The sequence below is a fragment of the Lepisma saccharinum genome, chromosome 6 (assembly GCF_977018435.1).
Source record: "Lepisma saccharinum chromosome 6, izLepSacc3.1, whole genome shotgun sequence".
Classification (NCBI taxonomy): Eukaryota; Metazoa; Arthropoda; class Insecta; order Zygentoma; family Lepismatidae; genus Lepisma; species Lepisma saccharinum.
In genome coordinates this window covers 76,701,107-76,721,910 of record NC_139234.1, presented here as the reverse complement: position 1 = coordinate 76,721,910, position 20,804 = coordinate 76,701,107, and the positions used below count along the sequence as shown (strand labels likewise).

Sequence of the window (20,804 nt, the reverse complement as noted above, 5' to 3'; positions counted from 1 at the left end):
AGTTACAGTACAATCCGAATTGGAACACTCGAACTCACTTCGTACTTCGTGCGTAGTAAAACAGATCTCTTTAGCGCCGCTCTGCAGTTTGTTTCTAAACACACAGAGTGAAGCCTTCGCGGAAGCGGACGAGTTCATTCCGCATAGCGAAGGGGTGAACTGCATGATGTGAAGAGAAAGTTAGGTCACTTTAGATTCTTCTGATGATCATTATTGACTGCAAAATAAATTCTATCTGTGATATTGTCTTTCTTCACAGAGCTTCCGTTCCTTCAGTAAAAATACAACGTATTTTAATAAAAATACATAAAATTAATGTATTTTGCAAACTGACTTCGCGGGCCGCAAAAAAGGGCACCGCGGGCCGCATGCGCCAGTTGGAAACCCCTGCCTTAGACCACACAACCATAGTATGGGAAACTGTGTAATTTAGTAATTCTTCTAATAAATTTAATGATTAACTGTACTTTATGTTAATGTCACTTCCAAACTGAAAGTGGCAACACAGAAATCAGGATTGGTATATTCCATGAAGTATAATAACATTTCCAGTGCAGAAAGGGAACTTGAAATTTTTATTGTAATTTATGGTTGATATGATCAGGTAAACACGTTTTGGGAGAACACATGCTCCCTTCAGCAAACATTCATAACAAATGTAATCTTGCCAATGCTGTTTTGTCATATAAGCAGTGCTTTAAGTAGGGGAACATGGGGGAGATACTATCCCCTAGTTAAGAAAATGTGTGTAAAGCATCCCCCCCAACTAAGATAATTTGCATGGGCATTCCCCACTTGGAGCACTGTTTCCAAACTTGACCAGGCAGCCCCCCCTCCCCCTTAGCTAAGCATTTTCACTTTGAGCACTGCATACAAGCTATCGTTATATTGATGAAGCCTAACAACTGCATTAACAGTGAGGAATGTCTCTCTTTAATTTTTAGAAGTCCAAAAATATCAATTGAGGTTCTTGTTAAACTCTCAGTATAAATCTTAAATATCATCAGAAAACCCAATATTTCTGTCCTATTTTCAAGTCTGTTAACCTCTACAGTTGGAGTAAATAATTCTGTGGTGAGTCTATATTACCATCCTCGTTATTTAATTTTTTCCATTGTTCTTTTGCAATGAATGAAATCTCCGATACATTTAAATTTATGTATCTCATTACTTTTTTTTTAACCCTAGGATGCATACCCAAAAAATATTTACTACTTTACATATGTGGGGTCTGATAGACCCGATCAAAATATATCAGTAAAAGTAACATGTATTGTCTACAACAAGATAAGGAAATCACATATTAATGTTGTTTTGAGATATCCACACGTATTTTATCACAACTTTTACAAACTAACTAACTCTCTGTCATCACAAAACCCGAAGGTTCATTGCCGAAGCAACATAAAACCTCCACCTCTTTCTGTCTTGCGCACTCCCAATCCAGTTATTACTATCCACACCAAGTTCTAACAGATCTATTCTAACATTTACCTCCCATTCTTTTACAAACAAACAAAAAATAATAATAAAAACATATTTAACCTTTTTTATTGTCAGATGCAGCAGAATTCACGACATTCTTTACAGTAGCACCATAAAGTTATTTTTTCAACATTAGTACGTAATTAGTGCATTTGGAAGTTAGATTTCTATATTTGTAATTATCTCTAAAATATTTTGCTTATGTTCAATCATACAATGGACATTACAACAACAACAACAGCAAACACACAGGTATAAAAAATTGTGGTTTTCTTCTAATGTATCAGCATAAACTACACTTCTTTCTCTAGCACATGGCTGCAAGTTTTAAGTTTCTACTTGCATTCAGTGCAGAATACATTAGAATGCTCACCACATACATTTTTTACACTTCACGGAAACAATTGCACTCTTTCTGTCATTATTACGGGAACAAAGAAAGCATCTCTTTCGCTTTCCTTTTGTTGCTGTGGGGTTGTCAGAACGAGCAGCAATCACATCACAACGTAAGAGAGCTTCCACAGTCAACTTGAGGAGACTTTGGATTTTGTGCTCATTTCTCCATGTTTGGTAATGTCAGCTGCATTGCTAACTCCTTCAAAATTTTTCTTCTACTCTTCTTCACGTCCTTGCAGTAATAAGGATTTTGCTCCACAAAGAGAGTGAATAAATTCAGTGTGGCTATATCCATTACGTTCATCCACAGCGCGAAAGCCCAACGACGAGTTTGCCGCTTACATGAATAATTTCTAACCATCTGATCCATTTTATCAACCCCATCTTTTGTTTTATTGTAATAACATATTATTTCCAGCTTTTTCTTCTGAGAATTTCCCTGTATGGCATGATGCATGGTACTCAATAAGATAACAGCCCGATTCTTCTTCAGAACATAACTTACTAATGTGAGGTCATCCTTGAACCCAAACGATGATGAGTAAACTTCTCGTTCACAGTTGGGCTTCATTGTTGTTGGTATTTGAGGTTTGTTGAGACGCATTGTTCCAATTGAAGTTAGCCCTTTCTGAAGGAGTTCCTCAGCTAAAGGAATGGTGGTGAAAAAGTATCAAAGGTGACATTTCTGGATGAGTTGTGCAATGAGTTCACTAAGTTCATCACAATAGATTGTCCCAGATTTATTTATACAGGTTCTCCCTCTTTCCGTCCTATGTATACACTGCCATCAACAGCATAGCTCTTTAATGAATCGCAAAGCCAGAAAATTTTTATATCCTACTTGGCATATACTGTTTGAACGAATATCGTCCACGAAAAGGAAGAAGTTGTTCATCTACAGTCACACTCTCGTTCAGCATGACTCGTTTTCGGTACATCTGAACAAACGTGTCCCATACATGGCGAAAAGCAGCCAATTTATCAGATTGTAGGCGAGCTTCTCTTTCCTTCTATCATCAAAGCGAATCATTCGACGTATATATTCAAATCTTGACAGATATGCCGGCTTTGTACATACGATTTGAAAGTTTATCAAGGAATATTTCCCTTGTCTCCACGTCCCAGTTTTTCTCAACACCTGCTAGTAATAAAATGCCAAAAATTGCATTTAGCTTAGTAGTAGTAACATTTTGCCATGTTTTCCATTTTTTGTGAGGCGATGCATCTCCCTTCAAGATTTGTGCAATGTAATACTTCATCACATATTTCTTCCGTAATAAAATACTCCCATGCGTCCTTTGGTGTGGTAGTTATAGTTCTTGGTGCAGGTCCAGGGGCATTGTGAAGCACATTGTGTTGACGAGTTTGTGCAATAGGTTTAGGAACAGAAGACCACATCGTACCATCTTCCTGTCAAAATAGTTGAAGCAGCAGCTTCTGAATCGGAAGAAAATGTTTCATTCTCACCACTGTCTAATTCATTTTCAGCTGAACTCGATATTTCGGAGCACATTTCCTGGGCATTTTCGAAGCATCCTTCTGCATCACTGTCCTGAATACTTTCTTCAGAGGATAAAACTCCCTCTTCAGCAAGACACTCAGAGACAAATTCACTAAAATTTCCATCTTCTGGATTCACAGAACGCTCAATCTTCCTTTTTCTAGAACTCATTGTCACTGGTTGAAACAAATACCTTGAAGAAAGCTCCAAATCACACTCATAGGTGCAACACTAACACTAACCTGCCATGATTCAAGTTTCCTATGCCTCATTGATATTACATAAAATAACTTATTTTTCAGCAAAAAAGGTGACAAGTTGTAAATAATATTGGTGATGTATAACAAAAGGGATACCGGAAGAAAAATGACAAATAGTATGCATTTCTTCTTCTTAAAGTAATGCGGCCAAATAGGAGTATATCGCTTTATAGACGAATATTATGAACTAGATGTGAAGCTGATTCATTAGCGCATCTATGAAGCACCTGTAAAAGCACGATGCTAGAGTTAATGTATTATTTCTTGTTGGGGTCTGAATGACCCCGCGTATGGAAACATGGGGTAATGATACAAAACAACAAAATTCACAAAAATTGTTATTGGTACGGGGCTATAATTTCGTACGTTATAAGAACACATTCAGATGTAAGATCTCACAAACACTGAACTGATGCACATTTATTGTGTCAGAAGGTGCTTTAATATATTATGTGGGGTCTGAGAGACCCCACATATACGTTTTAGGGTTAAGAAACACTTTTTTGTTCTTGGGTTTGAGTTTGTAACATCTAAATCATCTTTCCCATTTTGATGTTTGACTGACATAATCCTTTGAACATGGACAAATTATATCACATATAAGCCTTTGCATTCTACATACATAACTAGTTCTTGCATTTTATATTCATTAAATGTACATTCCACATTTACTGGAGATTGTAAGTCAAATTCTCTTAAAAAAATTGCAAGTACAGGGTGGGAAATAACCTTTTGCTAGGGGTCTGCAGGAAAAAGTAACAACAATTAAGAAATTATGGTAATACCAAATGTTTACTACGACAATTGTGGTTACAAAAACAAAATTAAAAGTTAGTTCACGACAAAGCACCTTGCTTCAAGGCAAATGGAACCAAGACCTTCTTCGGCGAAGTGGCATTGACTTCTTCAGCAGTTCTGAATGGCCGGGTGCATCACCGGACCTGAATGCAGCATAGCATTTTGGGGCTATTCCGAAGGACGCATATGAGTCCTTGATGATAGTGGAACGTGGACCGGACCGCTATTCCCGGCCAAAACTCCTTACACATCTGGAACAAGTCCTCCGTGACATGGAATGGAATACGGACTGTTTGCGAATCTTCTGAGCTCCTACCCTGATCGTCTTCGTGCTGTGAGAGAAGCAAACGGCGGACATACTAACTTTTAATTTTGTTTTTGTAACCACAATTGTCGTAGTAAACATTTGGTATTACCATAATTTCTTAATTGTTGTTACTTTTTACTGTGGACCCCTAGCAAAAGGTTATTTCCCACCCCGTATATGTGAAATACTCTTTTAGAAGGGAAAACAAACAAACATCTTTTCAACAGGTTGAACCTGGTGTATTCCATTCCATAAGGGATTTTCACGTAAATTTGCTTGAACTTGAAAAGACTGTAACTACTCTTTGAAATATAATTATCTAATAGTTCCCTACCTCAACTAGGAATGTGGAAGCATTGCAATCTAGTTTGTCTTCGCAGCCGATTCTCGAGAAAATGTGATCTGCAATTCTCAGGGTTGCATTTTCAGCTGGAACAAAGCAGCCAACCTATGGAGGAAGCATGTTCAGACATTTTATTTGTAGCTATGGAAATATTAACAATGCACATTTTCATCAATAGTGCTGCACAAGAATAGGGATGCAACAAAAGGCATGTATTTTTAAAATGCTATTAAGCACAGAGCTGTCAATATTTTCTGTTTTTGTGAAGTTGTAGGGGGACAGAAGGGACAGTCCTCCTTAAATAATTAAATGTCATCAAATTGCAAATTCAAAGACACATTTTTGAAAATCATATTGACAACTCTGAACATTAATAAATGTAATAAGTGTAATAAATGTTTATTACTATTTAAATGAAATTAGGTATCAAACGAAAGCTTACACATTATGGAATTCACAATGACAATTATGACAAGTTCTCACTATGTGCTATATACATCAACATCATCAAATTCAGCCTATACTTTCTCCAGCATATTCTGAATTGATTTGAGTGATAGCTTCAGTTATGCATTCTCTTAAGTCCCCTGAGGTAGTAGGGAATATTGGAACACATACTTAGCATTTCACAAAACCCTGAGGAAGAAATCCAAATGTAATTAATTGCTATGTTGTAGAGTTCTTTTTGATTAACCTTGTTAGGTTATTTCATGATTTTATTAATTCTTTAGAAATGTATAGTTACTATATGTTTCTCTTTATATTCCACTGAATCATGATGGCATTAGGTGCCTCTTGAAAATATTTTGTGAAATTAAATAAAATACATGTTTGAATATTGAAAAAAGCAAAAAAAAAACACACAAAAAAAACAACTTTTGAAGTAAGAATTATTCTTAACTTCCCTGTGACAGTGACAGGGAACATGGGGGGGGGGGGCATCTGTTCCTCTTTCCACCCCACTACCCTTCCAGCAAACAAGAAAACTATATAAATAAATATTCTTATATTCAAATATGTGGAATTTAGGAACATATTAAATATGAAGGAACAAACAAAGCATATATATATATATATATATATATATTGTACTGGCACCTTCACTGCAATGATGTGAAATGTGTATAACAAATTACAGCATTGAATCCAACCTTAACTTTGGTGTGGGTTAAATATAAATATTTTTCAATATCAGTGGCAAACTTCTATCTCATATTTTTAATTCTTTTTATTTGATATATTTTACTTCACATTGCTGGATGGCTAATCATGAAGATGAGGATGAATGGTAAGGTGAAATTGATGGAAGGCAATCATAAACACATATTGACAACACACAACACAAGTCTCACTGAGGGTTATACAGGCTTTCAGTGATTTATTACCTGAGCCATGATTTGTATGAGAGCTACCTGTCTCAAATACACACTCTTTCCACTCATGTTGGGTCCAGTTATGACATGGAAGTTGGACACTGAGGTCATTAGCTGAAACGAACAAAAGTAGCACATAAAGCACATATATTTCTTTAATCTGAAAACATAATTCTCACAATACACACCCAAGCAACTTAACTGTATTCATTTGGTTTTAAAAAATCTGGAAATAACTAATTTGAAGTTCCCAAGGATCCAATTTGATTGGCCCAAGGAAAGATTCTCCCAGCATTCTCTGCCCATTGTAGTTTTGAAAAGCTTTGAATAAGTATTTGATTATGAGTTACCAATTTTGGTTGATGAACTTCCTTCCATTAATCCAACATGTTAGAACTTTGGGGGTGAGGGCTGAGTCCTAAAAACAACCCTTTAAATATGGCCATGAATACCAACACCAATAAAATATTAGCTCCAGCGGTCTATTAATGTTAGTAAGTTTTTTTATAGATATTTGCCGATACCAGGCAGATGCACAGTGGGTGTGGTAGGTACAGCTACAGCCACCTTAAGTATTGTGGAAAACTGATTTTACGTTCTTCAATTTTACATTTTCCTGCATTATAAACTCATTCTACATGGTTTCATTGCAGCAAAATGTTATCAAATTTCCCTGCATTTCAAGTTTTTTCACCTTGCTTTCCTGCAAAGTGTAAAATCGAGATTCCACTGTATGGAGGAAGGGTTGAAAAAAGGGCAGTGAGTTGCAATCTACAGGGTGAGTCAAAAGTCCAGCACCACCCTTTTAATTTGAAAACGCCTTGACGGAGGACGATGAAACTGGGGTGGCAGGCACACCAGATAGGGCCATATGCATCATGGTGGTTATCTTGAAAGACATCATTTTGGAATTACGAACAGATTTTCAAATGGAAAGGGGGTCATGTGGCACGTCATTTAAGATGTGCATTTTCTCAGAAATGAGAATATGCAGTTATTTTTCCCCTAACTTTATTTGGTGAGGATATTTTGACAGTTGGGCCACAGGTTATTAATGTAGATATATTTATTGGACTAACATTCAAAGTATGATTTCTCGAAAATTTGGTAATTTTTATGATATTGCGACAGGTTGTTATGGTCAAAATATCATGAGAAGAGAATGTGCCAGAAATGGTATTACAGTAGATTTTTTTTTAATTCGAACTCCAAGGGTTGACAAAAAAATTTGAATTATTGCAAATTTGAATTAACTTGTATCATTAAAGACAATTTCAAGGGGGAATAAATATCTGTCCGAATTACCGAAAATTTTCCAATTAAAAAGGGTCCACTGTAATAACAGTTGGGCTGAAAAGTTCGTAGGCTAACATAGTAAAAAAAATATTTTTTTGACAAAATTCGATTTTATTATTCAATATAGTTGCCTTCGAGGGCGATACAACGATTATAGTGGTCATACAATTTTTCGATGCCATTTTTATAGTACGATTTCTCTTTAGCCTCAAAATAGGCCTCAGTTTCGGCGATTACCTCTTCATCAGTGCTAAATTTCTTTCCAGCAAGCATTCTTTTAAGGTCTCCAAACAGGAAAAAGTCACTGGGGGCCAGATCTGGAGAATATGGTGGATGGGGAAGCAATTCGTAGTCTAATTCATATAATTTTGCCATCGTTTTCATTAATTTATGACACGGTGCATTGTCTTGATGAAACAGCACTTTTTTCTTCTTCAAATGGGGCCGTTTTTTCGTGATTTCATCCTTTAAATGCTCCAACAACGCTATGTAATAATCGCTGTTGATGGTCTGGCCCTTTTTGAGGTAATCGATGAATATAATACCATGCGCATCCCAGAATACTGATGCCATAACCTTGCCAGCCGACTGTTGTGTCTTTCCACGCTTTGGATTCAGTTCATCACGTGCAGTCCACTCGGCTGACTGTCGATTGGACTCTGGAGTGTAGTTATGGAGCCATGTTTCATCTATTGTAATATATCGACGGAAATATTCATCTTTATTACAGTTGAATATCGCTAAACATTGCTCCGAATCATCAAAACGTTGTTGCTTTTGATCGATTGTGAGCACGCGCGGCACCCATTTTGCACACAGCTTTCGCATGTTCAAATATTCATGCACAATATGTCCAACACGTTCCTTTGATATTTTTAAAGTCTCAGCTATCTCGATCAACTTCACTTTACGATCATTTAAAATTATTTTGTGGACTTTTTTTATGTTTTCGTCGGTAACAGCCTCTTTGGGGCGTCCACTGCGTGCATCGTTTTCGATGCTCATTTCGCCTCGTTTAAATTTAGCAAACCACTTCTCAACGGTTGATTTTCCTGGTGCAGAGTCTAAATAATGTTTATCAAGCCAAGCCTTGGCTTCAACAGTATTTTTTTTCGCTAAAAAGCAATGCTTTATTAACACACGAAATTCTTTTTTATCCATTTTTTCACAATAACAAAAGCTGCTTCACTCGCAATGCTATATCTCACGAACTAATTATCCGGCAGCTGTGAAATTTATACACGTATCTTTTGAAGGTTAGTACTAAGTAAAAATCACATGGATTTAATTCTAGTAACGCCATCTATGAGTCAGCCTACGAACTTTTCAGCCCAACTGTTACATGCTAAATAAGCATTACCAAACATTTCAGTTAAAAAGAGCAATATCTTTCACGTATGGATTTGAATACACAATCAAGTAAACACTCACAGTGTCATTAGGAATTGGTTCCACATAAGTCAGAAATTCCAGGATTGGATGCCGACCCTTCTTGATGTCTAGAACATTTCCAAATTGAGGTCGCACGTAGCCTCGAAAGGAACTGACACGAGCAAACGAAAGGAGCATGTCGATATTTGTGATGCTCTCACAAAGGTTGTACAAACTCCCAATATGTTCCCTCAGATTGCTTAGGAGATCCAAATTTATTCTTGAAATAGAAAATGTGTATTAGACAAACTCTGATACTAATTTATTAATGAAATATTTAGTGGAAAAGTATTCATATATGAAGTGATTATAGATACCATATCACACTAGGCACTGAAATTGTTAACAAGAGAGTACTAGTCTAAAGACAAACTGAATAACTGAAATGATATATTCAATTACATCATCAATTTATTCATATCAAATACACACATCCCCAGAACTTGAGCATGAAAGGGCTTAAGTATGCAGATATTAACCTCTATCATTCATTTCTCTTGTAGAGCTACCAGGTGAGATTTCATTGTAAAGGGCAATAATGCTCACACTCATTCTACAACAGCTATGCTTGACCTTGTGAAAAGAGATATCTTAGCAATGGAGTGGTCAGCATAGTTCCCTGATCTCAACCCAGCAGAGATGTCTAGGTGGCAAAAGACTCACAAAAAGGGTAATTCGTGAGCACTGAAGACTACTGCTGGAGGTGTGGCAAGATCTGCTGCAGGAGCTGATCAACAATCTCATTCTGAGTATGCCACACCAGTGTCAATATTGGATATCTGTTTGATGACGGAAGACCCCATAGTGAAAGTATGAAAGGCATGCTGTTTCCGTGTCAGATGAGATGTAACTATACAAAAATGTGTTATTCAATAACATTATTAATTATGATAATCATCCATGATCGAGACCATAGTCATAAATTGGCTGGGACAAGGGGGCACTTGCTTCTCCCCCAGCACAGACAAATTTCAAGGTTAATTAAAATTTACAAGTTAATGGTAATTTGTTATCCTACTGGGACCTGAGGAGCATTTCACAAATGTAACATTATGTAGCAACATTTTATGGGTTGGAAAAATTTTAGATTCTTCTGCCCCCCCCCCCCACACACACAAAGTTAGGTCCCAAGTTACATGCATATGTGCAACGTATGTGAATGTGTTTGTTTTGCTTAAATTTTGAAGAAAATACTTGGTCTTATTTCTTCTATTTCTTTGATGAATGATAGAATCCACATTGCAAAATTTTGACTTGGAGAAATTGTTACTTTTAAAACAAACAAATTATAATTTAGTTGTTTTCTGCATTATAATTTGCATGCCCTAATAGACTGTAATTAAGGATTTAGCAAGGACGTATTTAGGGGGAGTTAGGGGGTCTGGACCCCCTCTCCCAAAAGATTTATCAAGCACTAAAATTCAGTGGCATCTCGTGGCCTCAAATTTGGCCGGGGCTTATTTTTTAAAGAATTTAAAATATAATGACAATTCACATGAATTACAAAAAATAGGTATTTTTTTCTTCTAGACTACAAAACTGGACTTACTTTTTTGAAAGAATTTAAAATGTAATGACAAATTACATGAATTACAAAAAAACGGGTATTTATCTTCTTCTAAACTACAAAACTGGACTTATTTTTTTAAAGAATTTAAAATATAACGACAATTCACATGATTACAAAAGAAACAGGTATTGTTGTGAAACATACCTTTCTACGAACGTTGACTCCTGTTCTTCTGCTCAGCAAATTTTGTTATTACTTTTTCGTTGAAGCCCTCTATGTTTGAAATGTATTCTTTCTCTATTGTAAGAAAGTGCCAAGGCATTTGGTCTGTCTTGTCCCATTGCATTTCTTAAGCAGGTTTTAATACGCTTCAATGTGCTGAAACATCGTTCAGATTCAGCTGTTGCCACTGGAGTTATTAAAACTATGTTTGTCATTTTTACTGTTTCTGAAAAGGTACCCTCTAAATAATTTTAAATAAAAAATGAATGCAATCTACTGATAGAGTTTATGTTTTTCAACTCTTCACTACAATAAAGAACACGAAGTTCCCTCTTTAGTTTTCCCTTTTCTATGAAGGGATAATAAATCTGGGAAGATGCCTCTGTTTAAAGATTGTTCTCTTTCATTATGTCCTCGTAGAGCAAGTTCATGTCGACCACAGAATTTTAAGCAATCGATAATTCTATTTAATATATGCCTATTTTTCCGGACAAATTCATTGTGTCTTGTAGTTGACAGCCTATGTCTTTCATCAATTTGTGTTCGAACATCAACCCTGCCAAACTCACTCAAACATAGCGAATGAAAGCCACCACAACACTACAGAACAAGACGCAAGATCGAATGCGACGCAACGGAACTAGCCCCGAATCAGCACTCAAATCCATTGCACTCTCCCCTCCTCTCTCTGCTAGCACGTGACCTTCACTGTAGCGTAGGTGGGTGTAGGCCACGCCTTCCTTTGCGACATGCCCCGGAAAACGATAATTGACATCAATGCCACTAGGAGCGCTGTTGTATCCATTGCAACAGACGATGAATTTACGTGGGTAAAAATCGCCTTTTAAAAGACTGTGTGATAGTTATGCATTATGGTGATTGATAATTACGTCAATACGTCCGTTTTTCTTTAGGGGCTAAGCCCCGGAAGCCCCAAGGGACGAGATGCCACTGCTAAAATTAAATAATGAAAAATGTATTCGTTTAGCCGTTGTTATATAATTTCCTCTGAAGTTATTGTAAGACAAGGATTACATTGGGATCACAGGGCTTTGAAGGACACGAAGGACGGATTTCAGAGGTCCGGACCCTCCTCCCCACCCGAAAGACTTATGAGGTACGAAAATTAAATAATGAAAATATACTCGTTTAGCATTTATTGTATAATTTCCTCTGAACTTATTGGAAGACAAGGATTATATTGGGATCATACGACTTTGAATGACATTACAAAGAAGATTTACGTACACTACTATTCAAAATAATATGCATAATATTTTAATCAGAAACTTACTTTTCTCCAACTACATGTAACATCATTTTTGTTATTCGATAAATATTCAATTATTCATCTATTTGACATTAATTTCATTACCAGGGCACTTGCTTTTATGTAAATTATTCTGATCTTAACTACAGGTAAGTTACGTAATGAATATGCGCTGTTATATCCCTATTCTTATATAGTCTTTATACCTAATCGTTTAATGATAATAATAATATAATATTAATTTATGTATTATAATTAGTATCATTTTGATTTAATATAATTATTTTAATTTAAATATTATTATTATTATAATTATTACTGAGACACTTGGTTCGGAACCCCCCAAAACACATTTCTAGATACGTGCCTGGGATGTAGGTATGTAAAATTCAATACAGTAATCCTTAATAAATAATAAGCTTTTATCAATACTTTGTACAGTGCTTTTGTTATACTTCTGGTGCATCTTACATGTGTATATGTAGTTGAAAAAGTTCATGAAACAGATAAATAGCTGTGAATTTATACATAGTGCTATAGGATGTGCAGAGCTAAACATTAAATAATCCTTCAAATTGTCACTAACTAAAGTCAACTTTAAAATGTACGTCCATTGCATCCATGTTTGTTTATTAGAGAAAGTTACAAGTGAAGAATAAAGCACCTCAGTACTGTACATTAGTACATTACATTACAATACTACATTACAAATATGACAAACTCTCTTCTCCCCACACATACATTTGTGAGAGTGAGTGAGTGAGTGAGTGAGTGAGAGAGAGAGAGAGAGAGAGAGAGAGAGAGAGATACAGGGTTTTCCTAAAGTCCTTCCCACATTTAAATTAACTATAACTTTGTAATTAACAGAGATATTTCAGTGAAATAAAGTTTGTACTGCACAGCAGTTTTTAAATTTTATCTGGCAACACTGAATATCTGTCGTCCTCATCGCCACAACTCCAACTGGGCACCATTCACATCGATGCATTCCTGCAATCTTGTCCTGAATCCGAAATGCCCACGATGACTTCAGATATCTTTTCTTTGAGGTCATCCAGATCTCCTGGCTTTTCCGCATACACTTCCGTCTTGACATATCCCCACAGTCAAAAGTCACACGGAGCCTGGTCTGGCGACCTTGCAGGCCATGATGTGGGTCCTAGACGACCAATCCACCTGCCTCCTGAATCAATGTTATCTTGGAATTACCTACAGTATGTAACATTGTTATTCGTACACATAGAATTTCCGAGGAAAAAATGTCATATCTGCTAGTAAATATAATCATTTTCATATGTACCTGGAAATTAATGTTAATGAAGGTTTCACCAACAAATGTCAATAAAAATGTATGTTCAAAATGTATAAACATAGCATATAATTTGTGTGAATACAGAAAAACACGCTGTTTCATGCAACATTGTTATTCGTACAGTCAAGAGTTTCAATCTTCCTAGCATACAGCGCCACCGCTATTCAGGCGATTTCGTGCAGTTTACAACTTCGTAACAAGTTTGAACATGCAGGCGCGCTCCCCGTCAAGCGGATTACTGGCGTAGGTATTGTTGTAGGCATATCGTCTATATATCAGCGTGTTCGAAATGGGCAAGGTGAAGGAACTTAGTTCCGATCTGAAGGATATTATTATAAATTTGGCCCTTAGAGGTTATTCGTTAAGAAAAATTGGACAAACAGTCAATAAATCACACTCCACAGTTCAATACATAGTAAACAAGTTTAGAGAGGAAGGTTCAACACACAACACAGAATGTGCCGAGAAAACCAAAAGAGAGACGGTTTAATAAACGTGATGAACGCTTTATTTTAGAAAGAGTGTGAGAAAACCCCCGACTAAGTGTTCCTCAGTTACGACCGTTAGTAGCAAATGTTGCTGGCAAGATGATGTTCGATCAAACTGTCCGACGTGCCTTGTGGAAGCATGGATATCATGGCAGAATGTATGTAAACAAGGTGAATCGCAGGAATAGACTTTTATTCGCGAAAGAGCACATCCACAAGGACCAGGAATTTTGGGGTAGTGTCATATGGTCAGGCGAGTCCAAGATTAATATATATATATATATATATATATGGGTCAGATTGGATAAATAGGGTTTGGAGAAAAACAAGTAAAGACAATGATCACATTAACACAGTTCCAACCGTTAAACACAGTGGTGGGTCATTAATGATTTGGGGCTGTATGTCGTCCAAAGGTGTTGGTACAGTGGGATCCATAAGTATTGCTCAGCAAATTGTCCATGAGTATTTTCGTTGGTATTCATCTTCATCCTACGTATTTTTATGGACTGTATTTTTACGTATACTGGTTCAGAGGTCGTTTGGTGAGATTGTTTGGTGTTTTGTATCAGTTCTTGAAGCTCTCATTGCATAAAACAAAGGGAGTTAACGTGGTGATGGACAATTTGCTTGGTAATACTTATGGATCCCACTGTACAATCCAGTTTATTGAATGTATCATGGATGCAAATGTCTATTTGGACATATTGAAGAGCAATATGAAGCAGAGTGCCAAGTTAACATGAATTGGTTAATATGGAATGTGCCCAATCTACTACAAACACCAGCTCAAAGTCCAGACTTAAATCCCATTGAGCATTTATGGGCAATTTTGAAGAGGCGAGTCCATAAAGCAGGAGTAAAGTCCAAACAAGAGTTGAAAACTGTTGTGCAAGCCGAGTGGAATAAAATAAGCTCTGAAACATGTCGGAAACTGGTTAATTCTATGAAGAACAGGTGTCAAGCAGTAATTAAAGCCAAAGGATACGCATCAAAGTATTAGAACTGTCAGTCAATTTGCTCTGAATATACTTTTTTCTTTTATAGTATTAAGTGTACGAATAGAAAAGTTGTACAAAAAATGGCATGTTTCTCTTTCAGTTTTATTTAATTTATTATTGTCATTGGTTATACAGAATTTGTGTAAGATTTTATGTTCCTAATGATATTAGTTATTGAATTGTAAAGAAACAATTTCAAAAGAGTGTATTTGCTTTCAGATATTAAAGCATTTTCTTTGAAAATCCGTGTGTACGAATAAGAATGTTACCAATGTTACATACTGTAATTGCTTGTACTCACATGATCCTCTCAACGTGCAGCATTGCCACGTAAAACGTTAAAGACTGCTGTGCAGTACAAACTTTATTTCACTGAAATATCTCTGTTCGTTACAAAGTTATAGTGAATTTAAATGTGGGAAGGACTTTAAAAAAAAACTGTATATTTAATTTTGCTCATCTGGTTCTACCCAAGTGCAGATGATGGTTTGATATAGTTGATATCGGTACAAAGTGCAGAATTTTTATAAAACACTTCAACTGCTTGTATATATTTATTGTTTCTTTGCACCCATAGTGGCGCAAAGTGTACGTTACACTTTAAATATTAATTCTTGTAATTACAATAACAGCAAATATATCAAAGTGATTCAACATTTAAGCATAGTTCATAGCAAATACATAGAAATATAACAGCATTTATACTTACACATTACTCATAGTATCAATTTCTTGAATTGCTGCTTCACATCTACGGTTGAAATGAATGAGATCTTCTGTTGTGAAGGACAAACTACTCTTGTTTCTCTGCACCTAGCAGAAGCATTAAAGCCTAAGTTGTAATTATTCATAAGTATTTATAGTGTTTAAAAATTTATAAATGAATCCCATAAGAAAATTTGGTTGAGACTCTACAGTGCATTCATTGCTGAAACACTTAACATTAATTTGTTTGTAAAAATAGCAACAGCAATTCTGTCTCAGTTGTGAACAATTATATTTTAATCACCTATTAATTCTGATGACACCATTTCTATGCAATTTTTTTCATGATTAACCATAGAATGGATGGGCAGGGTCTATGGACCCCAGGTGGTATTAGTTCTCTAAATCTCCAATAGACTTCTCATCGTACTGTAATGTGGCTGCGGTGGCTCAGTCGGTAACGTGTCTGACTACCATGCGAAAGGTCCCGGGTTTGATCCCCGGCCGGTTCAAATCCGGGAACTTTTCTAACGATGGAAGCGGCCCCGGCACCTACCCAGCGTCGAATAACATGGATACCTGGGGGTGTGATGCTGATCACATCACCCCCACTCACGACCGGATCAAGAAAGTGTAGGGCGTTACCCCCACACCCCCTATATGCCTTCATGGCATGGTGCTGTGCACAGGGACACTTTACTTTACTTTTTTCGTACTGTACTGTTGCTCACAGCTACATCCTGTAGAGGTTTCTGGTTGTACTGTAGCTTATTTTATAAGCAATTCTGCTACAAGTGTCGAAACTTGGTGTAGGTCTAGGAGATCCAGCCTGTTCGTTTGTGTTTGTTTTTGAGTTTTGTGAAAATTACATTGTTCTCAGTTTAACTGCCACAGATATCAATTAAACAGATATGTGTTCTAGATTTAAATCAGAACTGAATGTGAGTTACATATTTTATTGAACTACTTTCTATCAGAAGTTCATTTTTTAAAATAATGTTTCTATTGTAATACTACGTGTATACAATACATACTATCGTTATTATATTGTTTTATAATATATGTTTCAATGAAACATATATTTTAAACATATATTTAGTTCCTCTTAACTGAATCTTTCACTTTGGATCTGAGAGACCTAACCTGTTCAATTATTTTTGCTTTCCCATTCATTTTAGGGTTAACCAAGAGATGTGGAAAGGCAGTGTAAAATAATTAAAACAGAAGTAGAAAAAAATTGTTACCAATGTGTTACCAAATTGTTGATTGATTGAGTTAGGTTATTTTACATTGCTTTTCTGCCACTTTTGGCTGATCATGATGATGAGGATGAGTGATGATATGATGAAATTGATGAAGGGACATTCACAAAGAACACCCACGCCCAGGCTGGGACTTGAACATGTCAGCCTCGGAGTATGGCATGTTACCAAATGAATGGATGATTATAACATGCATTTGCTCATAAAGTCATAAGTCACAAGGATTTGTTGTTATGATTTTTTATAAACAAAAGTAGTTAATTTTACTTTAATCTCAAGTGCACTTGTAGAGGGAAAAGCAATTAATTTCTTCAAAAAATGTTTAATTTCATTATAATGAATATGTGGAATGGATTACTTATACAGTTTTAAAATTAAAATATAAATCTTAAGCTTTATATTTTCAATAGAAGTAATTCTTTAGTTACTTACATTCAACAATCTTATTACATTATTATAAACTAGCTGTGGTAGCTCAGTCGTTAGGGCATCTGACTACCATGTGAGAGACCTGGGTTCGATCCCCGTCGAGGGAGAACTGGGATTTCTTCCACCTGTTCAAGTGGCTCCAGCGTCCACCCATCATCGTATAAAGTGGGTACCTGGAGGAAACTCTGAGGGGTAAAGGCAGTCACGGGCAGGATGCTGATTAGTGATTACATCACCCCCATCTTTGGCCATGATCAAGAAAGTGTAGGACACTAACTCCACACCCCCTATACTCCTTCATGGTGTGGTGCAAAGCACAGGAGAGCACTTTATTTTTTTTTTTGTTATAAACTACCACATGCAAGACATAAAACACTATGAAACTTTACATTTGTAGTGTTTTGTGAATATGTCATCCATTCATATCCCGAGACCTATTGGAGTGAAAATATGTTATTATGAACAATGTACCATCTTGAAGCTTTTTCGACCCTCCTGTAGGTCTAATGTGAGTAGTTTGTGAAACATTATCATAGTTTTAGTGTATTTTCAGTGTTGTTCTTGTTTTAAGAATAATAAAATTGTACATAACTACAGACCCAGATAGCATGTAAGTTAACTGCAAGTCAAATCGACATTCAATTTAACTGCTATCTGGGGAGTAACTACTTAAATGAACCGGTGAGACTAAGAAAGGAAATATTCCACTTTTTGAACAAAATGGGCTGAATACTTTGAATACATATTAGAGCTAAAATAAAGGTTTTAAAAACAAACCACTTATGGAATATTGTTACTATGGTTATGATGAATAAGTTTGTAATTGTAAGTTTCTTCATCCGGCTTTTAGTTTTGGTTGTAATGAGGTTGTTTTTTATTTCCCGAAAGTAAGGTCGAGTGGAATATTTCCCTTCTTGGTCTCACCAATTCAAATGTATTCTAAGATTTTTTTTTATTTCTGGAGATAATTAAGGAGCATGAAACATTAGCTATACCTGGACAAAAACTGCAGGCAAATCAGCATCTTTCGTAAATTTGCCTCCTATTATTATGTGGAATCCCCTTGCTGTTGTGTAGAGCATTCTTAGTGGCAAATTTGTTTCCTCTGCCAATTGAGTCACACGCTCTGCAAATAAGCAGCATGAATTAAATACTAACTTCCATAGTAATTTTCAATTTAAAATTGGATGCGAATATTTTGATAATCTTAATCTGAAATCTGAAATAATTTTACTGGTACTGTCAGATATGTTGGATTCATATTAATATATAAACAAAGTTGGAGAGTAACATAACATAATACATTACTTGGTACACAGTAACAGGAATCTGGAGCAATGAATGAAAACAAGTGTCTGCACAAGTAGTGGCTCAAGAGGGCTCACCAATGAACGTGTGAGAGGGGAAGTGAGTGCTTGCAGGGAGAGAATGCGACTGCAGCCACCAGCCTTTTGCAGCAGCATGCACTGCTTTGCTCCACTCAGTTGCTTTCTCCCCTTTCCTGCTGTTATATGTAACCTTGCTTCACAGATTCCCGACACAGTGTGTTGCCTTTTCAATACTTGCTTCAGTAACACGTTACTTTTTTTGGTACTTGCATAAATGTTACTGAAATTTTCCATAGTATAATTGCAATGGTAGGAGCCACAGTGATCTAGTCAATAGGGCATCTGATTGCTACCTGAGAGACCCGGGTTCGATTCCTGAAGTAGGTAAATTCAGGTGAGAATTTCTCTAGCCCTGCTCTTGCATAAAGTGGCTCTGGCATTCACCTAGCTTCAAGTAAATGTGTACCTGGCAGCCAGGACATGGTGCTGATCACGTCACCTCAAAAAAATGGCCAAGATCGAGAATGCATGGAGCCCTGCCTCCATATCCTCTTACATTCCTTCACAATATGGTGTAATGTGTGCAATGAAATTGTTGAAACATGCTTTGTTTTGTTGCTTTAAACTTATTGTTTTAAAGTTACACTGGGAAAACACGCACTACAGAGAACAATTTTTTTGGTCAAAGTTTGTGTTAACACCACTTTGTGTTCAGATAGGTTATTTGGGACAGGACCTGCAGGTTAAAGTGGAATCTGACCCACTGTGCAATATGCCTCCACCAGAGATTGAACCCAGTACCTCTTGATTACACAGTGACAGTGCTACCACTACACCATCGAGAAGGTTCTCTACTACAGAGAACAAATGTAAAAACCAAATGTCCTTATTGTACGACAAAGTAAAGGCAACATTATTTTTTTTGGAGCAAAGTAGGAGTCACGCTAACATGTTATTTTCTTTTGCATAAAGTGCCCAACTCTTGATGTGATGTGTGATGAAGCTGGTTTCTACTATGTATGAATATCAGCAGAATCTGAAATATCGGAACCACTATGAAACAGACGACTTGCATTCAAATGGGATAGAAAGATTTTGGAGGGAAGGGAAAGTGTGAAAGGGAAGAGAATGACCTGCTTCACACCTTAATTACTGACTAACTAACTAACTAACTATGTAGCCTTCTCAAACCCAAAGGTTTATGGCTGCAGCAACACAAGCCTTCCATCTGTCCCTCTCCTGGGCAAGATCAATCCAATCTTTTCCTTCCTTACCGATTTCCATTAGGTCCATTTTAACATTATCCCTCCATCTTACTCTTGGCCTTCCTACAGGTCTCTTATCGTCAGGTTTCCCAACAAGAATCCTGTAAAAAGGACCTCCCCGATGGTGCAGTGAGAGAGTCGTCGCCTTGTAATCAAGGGGTCCTGGGTTTGATAGTGGTTCGGATCCCACTTTAAACCGTAGGTCCAGTCCTGATTAGCCTTACTGTGCATAAGGTGGACTTAAAGAAAGACCAACTCAATCAATCAAAGAATCCTGTAACCTCTTCTTTCCTCTTCCATTCGTGTCACATGGCCTGCCCACCTAAGTCTCCTTGATTTAATTATTCTAATAATATCTGGATATGAATACAAATTATGTACTTCTAAATTATGTAACCTTCTCCACTCACCTGTCTCCTCATCTCTTTTAGGTCCAAATATTTTTCTAAGGATTTTATTTTCAAGCACTGCTAATTTATATGTTCCTCTTTCAATGGAAGGAACCAAGTTTCAAATCCATATAATACTAAAGCCAAAATTACTGTTTGTATATTTTAACTTTTAGTTTCTTAGATATTATACGTGAAGATAAAAGTTTATGAAGAGAAAAGTAATATGCATTTCCTGAATTAAGCCTGCTTTTTATTTTATCTTTAATATGATTTTCATTTGTTAGTATTACTCCTAAGTACTTGATTTTGGAAACAGATTCAAATGAGTTGTTATCAATAATCAGGGTGGTATTTGTAAGGGGGATAGGGAATTTCCTCCCTCTGGGTACTTGTGTCCCCCTATGCTTGATAAATTTTATCCATGGGGGGA

At 36.4% G+C, this 20,804-nt stretch overlaps 1 protein-coding gene across 1 annotated transcript in view; it reads right to left on the bottom strand.

The window, feature by feature from the left end:
• LOC145988893 (mutS protein homolog 4-like) overlaps positions 1-20,804 on the bottom strand; it is a 56,800-nt gene that overhangs the window by 8,739 nt on the left and 27,257 nt on the right. Inside the window, exons 10-14 of the mRNA XM_083124179.1 lie at positions 18,385-18,515; positions 15,703-15,806; positions 9,191-9,410; positions 6,476-6,577; positions 5,082-5,195 (exon numbers count right to left, since the gene is read on the bottom strand). Of these exons, the coding sequence (XP_082980305.1) occupies positions 5,082-5,195; positions 6,476-6,577; positions 9,191-9,410; positions 15,703-15,806; positions 18,385-18,515 (671 nt within the window). The remainder of the gene's footprint in view (positions 1-5,081; positions 5,196-6,475; positions 6,578-9,190; positions 9,411-15,702; positions 15,807-18,384; positions 18,516-20,804) is intronic.